Source organism: Panicum hallii, chromosome 5 (genome assembly GCF_002211085.1).
Source record: "Panicum hallii strain FIL2 chromosome 5, PHallii_v3.1, whole genome shotgun sequence".
NCBI classification, from domain to species: domain Eukaryota; kingdom Viridiplantae; phylum Streptophyta; class Magnoliopsida; order Poales; family Poaceae; genus Panicum; species Panicum hallii.
The window spans coordinates 13,959,945-13,970,961 of NC_038046.1; the positions used below are offsets into that span (position 1 = coordinate 13,959,945).

An 11,017-nucleotide genomic window follows, 5' to 3' on the forward strand; every position below is an offset into this window, starting at 1 on the left:
GCACACGAGGAGAAAAAGGTCTGGCCAGGGAATCCGATCCGCCATCGAATCGCGCGATTTGGGGGTGGGGCAGGCTCGCCTCCCCTCCCTCCCCTCCCTCCTCCCCACCACCGTAAAACCCAGGGGAGGGTTTATCGCGCCGCCGCCGGGGGCCGCCAATGGCGGGGTGGGGGTCCTCCAGGGTGGCGGCGGCGTGCGCGCCCTGGGGCGCGGGCGCGGCGATGGAGCGGGAGCTGTCGCGGGACGGCAGCCACTACAGCATCTCCAGCGGCATCCTGCCGTCGCTCGGCGCGCGGAGCAACCGCCGCGTCAAGCTCAGGCCCTTCATCGTCTCGCCCTACGACCGCCGATACAGGTACGCCGCCCGCTTCCCGCCTCCTCTCCGCGCGCTCCACGTTGTCGGTTCCGAATTTACAGCTAGGCGCTGCTGCGTGTCTTGCGCTTTGTCATCGCGCGTCACCCCTTCCCTCGGCGGTCTGCGGCCGCGCGGGGTTTGGCTTTTTGTCGCATTGTTTGCTTCTGGCTCGCCGACGGCTTGCTCTGGCCAGGTGGCAGCTACGATATTGGTGATGATGGTGGGCGAAGAGTTGCTTGTCTTGTAATTCTGGTTGGAGTCTTGGAGAAAGCCGACGGATTTTCTCTTCATACGCAGAATTCCAAGTGATGATTTATATACGGGGAAGGATAGCTTCCTAATTTTGGCCACTCTTTTGTTTTTTATATTCCTCGAGGTTATATATATATATATATACATATATATATATATATGTTCCTTTTTGTCGGCAACTCTCTTGGGTGCTTAATAGAAGAAAAGACCCACGGCCCGGCCCATTTCATTGAAACAAAGCAGAGTGTACCAGGTTCAACTTGGGTGCTTAATTTTTCTGATAGAAACTGATTTTGATTTTTAAAGTGATTTATCGGTTTGACTTGGACCGAATAATTGCTTTTGTTTTTGCAAGTCAATAATTGATTAGTTTATGTTTTGCTTTTTATGGTACTAGCACTCCTGCTCTGATTTTGTTTACTTTGGGCTGCTTAGGTCGTTGGTTGCTGCTTTAATTTTCTTTTAACTTCACAACATAGACAAGAAAGGCATGATATCGATGGTGACATCTCTGCATTTCTTGTACTCACGTTTTGCGCCTCTTTAGTTGTCAAAAGTGCTCAGTCACGGGATTCGGGTGGGAAACCTTTTTGAATCGTTTGGGAACCAGCGAGTTCTTTAGTTACGGCTGGTGGTATGCATGTGTCTTCCTAGGGTAGCTTTTGACTTGCCTCTGGTGGTATGATTGATCAGTTTTTCTTCAGAGCTCCTTTTCGAAAGATAATGATCTACTGTAAGTTGGTTCGAAAAGAAATGATCTACTGTAAGTAGCAGTAGTAATCATAGTCATTGTAGCACCAACTCTAACTCGCAGAAACAGTAGGAACTTATAGAAATTCTGCAATGATGACAAATCTATTACATTGCATTGCCCTGTGACAAGGATAATTTCGCTGGTCGAAAATAAGGCAGTTTAGTTACAACAAAGGAAGAAGCAATTCTGATATGCAGTTGCTAATTCTATGCAGATCCTGGGAGACTTTTCTCATAATTCTCGTTGTCTACTCTGCATGGGTTTCCCCATTTGAGTTTGGCTTCATTCGGAATCCAACTGGAGGCCTAGCTATAGTGGACAATGTTGTGAATGCGTTCTTCGCAGTGGACATCATTCTTACCTTCTTTGTAGCTTACTTGGATAGAATGACATACTTGCTTGAAGATGATCCAAAGAGGATAGCTTGGCGGTATACTACTAGTTGGTTTGTTCTTGATCTCGCCTCCACCATCCCAACAGAATTTGCTCGGAAGATACTACCTCGGAACCTCAGGTCGTATGGATTTTTCAACATGCTTCGTCTATGGCGTCTCCGTAGGGTCAGCTCTCTCTTTGCTAGGTATGTTAATGATGGTGTACTTGTATGGGAGTCTAATGCTTGTTTTCTTTTGTTTCTAATTATCAATGCGGATAGTGTCATTATACCATGTTTTTGTCTTGTTAGTGAGAAAAATTAATGTTTTCATCTATTTTTTTTTACTTGCTAGATTGGAGAAGGATAGACACTTCAATTACTTCTGGGTTCGATGTGCAAAGCTCATATGTGTAAGTAATCAGAACATTTGAGAATCTCCTGTAAAAATCCTACTATTGTCGACGAACTGACATCCTATATCTACTTATCTTTGGTCTTGCAGGTCACACTTTTTGCAGTCCACTGTTCGGCATGCTTCTACTATCTTCTTGCTGATAGGTATCCTGACCCAAGTGATACGTGGATTGGCAATTCGATGCCGGATTTTCATCAACGTAGCTTGTGGATTCGCTACGTTACATCAATGTATTGGTCAATCACTACTCTCACCACCGTAGGTTATGGTGATTTGCATGCGGAGAACACAAGGGAAATGATATTCAACATTTTCTACATGCTATTCAACCTTGGATTGACTGCCTATTTGATTGGAAACATGACCAATCTGGTCGTCCATGGCACCAGCCGTACTCGAAAATATGTGAGTTCTTTTTTGTCTAGTATTGGTTGATATCGACGTCTAACAGTCATATTAAAGCTGGGTCTAATATATCTTTTTCTCTTATGTTTTGGTCTGAAGAGAGATACAATTCAAGCAGCAACAAGCTTTGCACTAAGGAATCAGCTACCGCCCCGACTACAAGATCAGATGATCTCACATCTTAGCTTGAAGTTCAGAACAGATTCAGAAGGCCTTCAACAACAAGAGACCCTTGATGCGCTGCCTAAGGCTATCAGATCCAGCATCTCTCAATATCTGTTTTTTAATCTTGTCCAAAAGGTTTACTTGTTTGAAGGGGTGTCAAACGACCTTATTTTTCAACTGGTGAGGCTACAGGAATTCCGTGCTATTTTATCCTTTTAAAATATTTTGATACTGCTTAAGCATGCACTAATCTTGTTGTTCTATGTGATGTGATTCCGTGGAAAAGGTTTCTGAGATGAAAGCTGAATATTTTCCACCTAGGGAAGATGTGATTCTGCAGAATGAAGCACCCACTGACTTCTACATTCTGGTTTCTGGTAGTGCGGTAAGAATACTGTTTTGACAAGTCTTATTTCCTAATTGATTTAGTTACAATTAGGAAAGTAGTAGTTGTGATTTCACTAGGACTGAGACCAAGATCACTTGATTATTCTGACATGCTTTCACTTTTGCAGGAGTTAATAGAGTCACAAAATGGTGCAGAACAGGCAAGTCTTATGTTGCTTTGATGCTCAAGTGGAAGTGAATTTATGTATCAAAATTGTTCTCAAAGTTAGTATGCTGGTACTTGCAGGTGGCTGGAGTGGCTAAGTCAGGAGATGTCGTTGGAGAAATTGGGCTTCTTTGCTACAGGCCTCAACTATTCACAGTTCGAACAAAATCCTTATGCCAGCTTCTCCGTATGAATCGCACTGCCTTTCTCAGCATTGTGCAATCCAATGTTGGAGATGGAACAGTAATAATGAACAACCTTATTCAGGTACAGGAACCACATTATTCTTCGTAATTTTCTTTGTTGTTGCATATTATAGCTATATTAGATTTTTTTTTTACTTGTAGAGTTTGGTGATAAAAAAATGACTCAAAGAAATCAACATTTAAATCAGTGCCAATTGTTGAGCCTGTAATTTTTTTCTCGAGAATATATTATTGAGCTTGTATTATCTTGCTTAAGAATATGTGGAATTGAATATCAGACAATGGCTATACCATGTATGAGCTTGTTGGCTATTGTGGCTTGATTTTCCCTTTCATGCTCCAGAGAGTAATCAAAACAACAATAATGGGAATGTACTTTGAGAAGTATTGTGATACTATTATACCATGAGAGGTTGTTTGGAATCTGATCTAATGAGATTCACTGTTCCTTATTTTCCCTTCTTTTGTGTACAGTTACTAAAACAGCAGAAAGACAGCAGTGTAATGGTGGGTGTTCTGAAGGAGATTGAGAACATGCTAGCACGGGGTCATTTGGATTTGCCAATCACCCTCTGCTTTGCAGTAACAAGAGAGGATGACCTTTTGTTGCATCAACTTCTCAAGCGTGGTTTAGATCCAAATGAATCAGATAATAATGGGCTCACTGCACTGGTTTGTATATTCATCAACGCCTAGGTGTTTATCTACAGATTTTTTTTATTAAGCAAGGAATTTAACAATGTTTATTTCATTGTTTACAGCATATAGCTGCTTCCAAAGGAAATGAGCAATGTGTCAGGCTTCTTCTAGACTATGGAGCTGATCCAAATGCTAGGGGTATGTATAAAACTATAATTATTCATCTTCTACAGATAGACTGCAACGTAGCAAATATATCACTTAAAAAGTTCCTCTGAAATTGTTGTCAGTCTGCCACCTAGAATACTAAATTTACTAGTATGAGAGTTATTGTTTCTTTCATAATAATTTCCACGAGTCTTGAAGTTCATGTAGATTGGACATTTCCTCTCACTGACATGCCTATAACCCTTGTATTACAGACTATGAAGGAAAAGTGCCGCTATGGGAGGCTTTGTGTGAAAAGCATGATGCAGTAGTAGAGTTGCTAGTTGAGAGTGGTGCAGATCTAGCTTCTGGAGACACGGCCTTGTATGCTTGTGTCGCTGTCGAGGACAATAACACTGAGCTGCTTAAGGACATTATCCGTTATGGTGGCGACATAAACAGATCGACGAGAGATGGAACCACTCCACTGCACCGTGCTGTCTGCGATGGAAATGTTCAGATGGTTGAGCTTTTGCTGGAACACGGAGCTGATATTGATAAGCAGGACAACAATGGCTGGAGTCCAAGAGATCTAGCTGAACAACAAGGCCACGACGACATACAGGTCCTGTTTAAGAGTAAATCACGGGTAGCACCAAGTCGTCGTGTCTCGAATAGCAGGGTGGCACCTATGCTCATAGGGAGGTTCAACAGTGAGCCTTCGATACTAAACATGGACCATGAAAATGCCGAAGTACGCAGAAAAGTTGTTCCACAGAAGCTCCTCAGAAAGAGGGTCAGTTTCCAGAACTCCCTTTTCGGTGTCATTTCTTCATCCCACGCCCACCAGGACACTGGTCGTCTGCTGTCGAGAGACCTTGCAGCAACAGGTAGTCCTAGCAGTTGCCGTCACGAGTCCCTCATCAGGGTGACAATTAGCTGCCCCGAGAAGGGGAACACTGCCGGGAAGCTCGTGCTCCTACCACGTTCGATGAAGGAGCTCCTCGAACTAGGGGCAAAGAAGTTCGGCTTCATGCCTAGCAAGGTCCTGACGATTGAGGGTGCTGAGATTGATGAGGTGGAGCTTATCAGAGACGGTGATCATATTGTTCTCGTCAGTGATGACTGGGTGCCAAACGTTGCGCAAATAAGACCTGACAAGAAGTGAGCGAGCTGTGCTCTACTTGGAATTTCACAGTAGAGGAAAATATGCCCTTGTTTCACAAGCTGGGCGATTGGGAAGTAATGATTAAAGGCATCAATGAAGTTCTTCCAACTGAAGAACTGGCGAGGATGTGGCGGTATGCCCACCTTGTAAATTGAAGTATAACCATGATAGTTTTGGTCCAGCTTGGAAAAGAAATTGTAGTCAGCTGGTCCGGTAGTCTCTAGTTCTCTCATTTCAAGAGTAGGGGTCCAGAAAATGTAAGTAGTGTTGACCTGTTTCAGATTATTGTTCAGTTTTACATGATTCCTTTTTTTTCTTTTGTCCTTGAGATCAAGCTTTCCCTGAAACCGACAAATATGCGTGAGTTGTGAATTTATGAGATACTCTGACAATCAAAACCCGCAAACTTTGTAAACTCAGCATTACCGACAAAGAATTTCGAACCCCTTAACTTGTCAAATCAACGCGTTCCTTGCTATTTCATTTTTTTTATTGGTCTCTCAGCGCCTCAAGGTATATGCACGGTATGTTTCGGAATTTCATTCTTGGGTGGGCCAGTAGCCCACTATCATCCTGGATGGGCTAGAGAAGCCGGCGGCAAACGCATTTTTGTTGGTTGGACAAGGAGGCCTGGATCAGAAAAGCCCCAGCTCAATCTTGGAATTTTACAGTTCTGCCGGCAACATGAGTATATGACCATGCTACACGAACTTGATGATGTCCACAGTCCTGTTACCTGAGCTGATAACGTTCTGTGCTTACAAATTCTGACGAACAGGAAATTGATCCCTTGAGCGTAAACAGCCAACTACCAATCTGAAGCATCTCAACGCGCCACGGGAATCGATGGTGAAGCTTTCATTAACAATCTTCCAACTTCCAATCACCGGGTGGGTGGCACAATCAAAGAGCATTGGGGCTCCCTGTGGATCCCAGCACAGGCCATGTGAGGCTGGGGCGCCTGAGAGTTTAAGATCTTCAAATTTATTTGCAGCTGCACCTCTGACCTACCACCATTTGTGCTCATGCTCATTCAAAAGAACTGTTTGGCATCCATTCCCTGCTGGATCAGGGAGTGGCACTGGCACATGATAGAAGCCACAAAAACAATGAGGGCAGTGCAGTTTAATTTTGCTATCCTGAAAAAGGCTTCAATTATCTCATCCATTTCAAGCAGACAAGGACAGGAACACAGCAAGCATGTGCTGTACAGATTCAACTTGCTCGATTGAAATCATTCAGGCAAATCATTACATTTGACAAAAAAAGAAATCAGGGGAGCTCTAGGAACCCTTGAGATTTTGGGTCAGGCTCCACTACTACCTCGCACTACATTGGCTCACACAAACTCACACCAACTAGAGGGGCCTACTCAGTGTGGAGGACAGAAGCACAGGGAAGAAATTAACGGGGATGGGAGGGGGGAGTGAATGAATCAAGTATACATTAGAGTCTTTGCAACGAATCTTCTGATGGTACCAATCTAGAAATGAAAGGAGAAAGCGCCGAGAGTAATGCCTTAGGGCACTCCTCATGTGGCAAATGTCCACATCCCGATATCGTTACTATCCTCTGCGCAAGTAGAATGAAGTAAATTGTTAGGAATACCAAATAGGCAAGTCCATAGCAAAATCTTGGGCTCGACTAATAAGCAAGTCAACAAATGGGAGCAGATTACTTACAGAATTTACAAGTTTTGAAGCCATAGCTTGCGCGGACTTCACAGAAACAAGAGCATCCTCAGAGCCTGCTACCACTAGAACAGGGAGGTCTTCCACTGATCTTAGTAAATCTGCTGCCCTTTTAGATGATAGGACCGTAGAAAATGAAAGCCGGCCCACTTCATGGAGTGCTTCATCCCAGCCCTCAACAAATAGCGGAGCCTAAATGTACAAGCAGTCGAAGTCAGTCAACAGTTCAAACTTCAAAGTTCACAGAATGACAGAACATGTGCATTTACAATAGTACTTCATTCACATGGACAGAACAGGAAGACCATAGATACAGAACAGTTGTCTGAATAGTAAGATGTAAGAAGATTTGAAGTTTTTTCTTTCCCAGGGCAAATAATGGTAGTCCAATAAACACAAGATTATGTGTAGCAGATCTGTACACAAATTTCCCAAAACTAAGCATGAATGAACATCAATAGTTTGACGAGATTAAAAGGTATACTTACCTTGTACAGGTTAAGAACTTCCGTTGTCAACTTTGTGGCATCATACCATGCCCGTCGATTGATCACCTGAGTTATTTCAGTACGCAGAAGAGGACGGACCATGTGCTTTTTCCTCAGAGGTGTATGCAGGAGTATACGAGCAAATGCAGGAATGACTTCTCTTGATAAGCTTACACCTACAAGAACAACTCCCTTCACCTCAACCTGCAATTGCAAAAGCAAACAAGTAACATTCAGTACAACCTTACATGATGTATTACCTTCCATCCAAAATAAAATGAGACAACAACAAGCTAATTTTCTCAAAGGGAAGTTATTCAAGTTACCTTTATTTGATCTACATAAGTGCGCAGCTTCTCTGCAGCTTTCAAGGCAAGCAAGCCCCCATCATCATGACCAACTAAAACCACAGAGCGCAATCCCATCTCTGAGCAAAATGAAATAAGAAGATCAACCTGCACATAATCATACAAAATGTTCTTTGTAAGGATGATACCGTGTTCAAAATACATTAGGAATTTTTTTAGCCCTCATAATTAAATCTATGGTAGTCTTTCTAATAAAGAAATGTCCGCTTACAAGCTGTTAGTGCAAGAACAAATCCAAACAAAATAGATATCACTGTGAGGTTGAAAACTACAAATGACATTCAGATGATAATACTTGTAATAGTAAAATAGTTCTAGCAGAGAAATATGATATATCATATAGCAAAGGTAGATGCTACTCTTAATAAAGTAAGTGCCTCAGAAACATTTTACTAGGGAGTCAAAGAAATATAGATGATAAAATTGAACTATAGGAGCAAACACCAGCTGCAGTTACTAGACTTGCATTAAGGTTCTTCTCTCCTAAAAAATGGGAAACATAATATTTTGAGTAGATGAGAAGGATCACCTGAGACTCTAACTCGTATGGATTTGGTAACTTCTTATCTTCCCAGTCCTTTCTGCGAGGTCGAGATGTTAATCCCCATCCTGGGCGATCAAAGGCCAAAACATTGCAACCCACTTGTCGAGCTAGCAGATTAGAAACATGTCTCCACGAGAATACTCCTCCTCCAAATCCATGTACTAAAACTACAGCAAATTTACCCCGCTCTCCAGCCTCAAGGTCAAAGCCCACAGGATTCAAATTTATGTCGCCACTGCCATCGTCAAGACTCATAAGAGGGATCTCATCTGACAAAGTTGGAGATGTCACTGGTTCCACCAATAGTGGCGCATATAGAGAAGTTTGATGATATTGATGGCTAAAGCTCCTATTCAGAAGGCGGCGGGTATTAGAGGAAGCAGATGGTGGGCTCTCATGTCTCTGTCTTCTAGGAGAAATGCTTGATGAAATTACACCGTGACGAGTATCCCTTTCTGAAAAGGGGTCAGAGGATGAAGATAAGCAGTTTGATGGATCAGAAATTTTGTAGTGTACAGTGATCCCCTGGCAAGCAATGAACATGCTATCACTGTCTGCAAGAAAACTGATTGGCAAATCACGGTCATCATTGACAAGTATTTTCCTCTTTGTCTCACTTTCACTCCTTGAGAAAAGCTTTGCACCATATGGTGTAGGAGACCGCGGAACCTTGTAGCATCCAGAAAAGCCATTCTTGTATGCTAAAATCTGAAAAGAGCGGAAAACGATGAACTCATAAATTACCCAATCAGACATCAAAGCGCAAAACAATTATCCCTGGTTAGTTTGTACAATTCATGAAGCGAGATTTATAAGAATAAGTGCATGACAGCCGTACCGATTCAGGGTCAATGCGGTGAATGAGAAGTTTCCGTCGAGCCCTGCAGCTTGTTCTGTAAGCAACGATAACATGGCCAAGAGCAAACACCAAGGAAGACAGAAAAAGCACTGGCATTCCCCATAGCTTCTTGAGATTGAGCTTCTGATCCGGCAATGACGGCGAGAGCTCAGGCCCAATGTCCTGCCCCGGACTATAAACTGAGGCCTTAATTAACAAGATGAGCAGAGAAGCCAAGGAACAGAAAGTGGTTGTTCCAAGGTAAGGACCATGAGAGAGACCAGAAGTATCGGACATAAGGTATACACCTGCAGAATCAGCAGAACACATGGTTAGTCTTTTACTCTCAAATGAGAATAGAGCACCTTTGTAGAAGCGTGCTTCAAACTGTTCTCGGAGCTTCCCAATCTCGTACAACTAGTCCAGCTAAACAACTCACTCAGTTTAACTACATTCCAAGAGAAGCAAGCAAGCAACAGCTATACTCTGTGATTAATAACTGCAGATTTCGCCGAAAGCGCCGTCCAAGCAAAAGAAGACAAGCACAGACGTAGCAAGACTGTAGCTTTCAGATCGCCAAATCCTCATAGAGGAATGCAAAGGATCTTAAGCCAAGACCTCACGCCCCATATTTTTTTGACTCTAAAAATCTTGAGCAGACTCTACATCATCAGAGCAAATAATCCCAATGGGGAGGAGAGGAGGAGAAGAAAAATGAAAGGAAATCCAACTCAAACGAGCGACATGTTCCAATAGATTCTTGTTATTTGCCCGTTTTGAAGCATGAGTGAGGGCCTAGCAGGAAGTGCAAGGGCTTACAAGTAATGACGAGGGATCGAAGGACGGAGACGAGCGGTATGTCGGCGAGCGAGCTCCGGAAGCGGTACCGCTGGAGGTGGCCCCGCAGGCCGTGGCCGCGGAGGCATCCAAGGCGCACCTCGAGCCAGAGCGCGACGGCCACGTCGCCCGCGGCCACGAGCCCCGGCGCCGACGCCACGAGCAGCGACGCCACCATGGCCACCATGAACCATGCGGTCCGCACCCCGCGCCGCACCCGCTCCGCCCACCCCTTCCCCGCCGCCGCCATCTCCCACCGCTCCGCACCGGCGCCGTCTCCGTCGGCTCGTACAGCCGCCGCGCTGGCCCCACAAATTCCGGCGATCGCCGGCGGCCGAGGCTAGGCTACGAGCCGCCGCCGCGCATGCGTCGGGGGCGACCCCCGCGCGGGTGGGGCGGGTTTAGGGTTCCGCGTGCCGCCGTGCGGTTCGGGCCTCCGGGATGGCGGACGCGGAACAGCGAGGCGGGCCGAGAGAAGGGGGAGCACACTGCGAACAACGGAAGCGGCGGAGGGGAGACGAGAAGAAGAGGGGAGAGGCGGAACGGGAGGGAGGAGGGTATTTATGGAACAGTGCTTTAGATTTGTTTTTTATTTTATTTTTTATTCTGTTTTGTTGCAGCCTTGTAGGGCCTGTGAATTGTTGTGCTACATGCTGGCTGTGACTGTGACTGGGTCATTAAAATTTTTTGTTAGTGTGGTGAAGTGAGCATGAACGGCAGGGGACGAGGAGCCAGCTGCTGCCTTTTTGGGCCTGTTTAGTTCCACCAAAACGCAAAAACGCAAAATGCAAACTTTTACTGTAGCAAAGGAATCTT

At 44.5% G+C, this 11,017-nt stretch overlaps 2 protein-coding genes across 3 annotated transcripts; one reads left to right on the forward strand and one right to left on the reverse strand.

The window, feature by feature from the left end:
- The first annotated feature begins 158 nt into the window (after nucleotides 1-158).
- LOC112893766 (potassium channel AKT1-like) lies at nucleotides 159-5,833 on the forward strand. 2 transcript variants are annotated; one of them, XM_025961240.1, is made up of 11 exons: nucleotides 159-355; nucleotides 1,576-1,941; nucleotides 2,090-2,147; nucleotides 2,240-2,557; nucleotides 2,657-2,902; nucleotides 3,009-3,107; nucleotides 3,238-3,270; nucleotides 3,357-3,542; nucleotides 3,956-4,153; nucleotides 4,243-4,318; nucleotides 4,543-5,833. In XM_025961240.1, exons 1-11 carry the CDS (start codon nucleotides 159-161, stop codon nucleotides 5,433-5,435), a joined length of 2,670 nt encoding a protein of 889 aa, XP_025817025.1. In that variant the 3' UTR covers nucleotides 5,436-5,833. The 2 variants fall into 2 exon arrangements, with proteins under 2 accessions (XP_025817025.1, XP_025817026.1); XM_025961241.1 differs by lacking the exon at nucleotides 159-355 and having other exon boundaries at nucleotides 1,735-1,941; nucleotides 2,240-2,295; nucleotides 2,415-2,557.
- Nucleotides 5,834-6,621: 788 nt separating this feature from the next.
- LOC112891519 lies at nucleotides 6,622-10,719 on the reverse strand. Its single transcript, XM_025958402.1, has 7 exons — nucleotides 10,184-10,719; nucleotides 9,365-9,672; nucleotides 8,512-9,234; nucleotides 7,941-8,069; nucleotides 7,615-7,818; nucleotides 7,118-7,318; nucleotides 6,622-7,007 (listed from the first exon to the last, which is right to left on the reverse strand). The coding sequence occupies exons 1-7, from the start codon at nucleotides 10,449-10,451 to the stop codon at nucleotides 6,882-6,884; spliced, it is 1,959 nt and encodes a 652-aa protein (XP_025814187.1). The 5' UTR covers nucleotides 10,452-10,719; the 3' UTR covers nucleotides 6,622-6,881.
- Nucleotides 10,720-11,017: the final 298 nt, after the last annotated feature.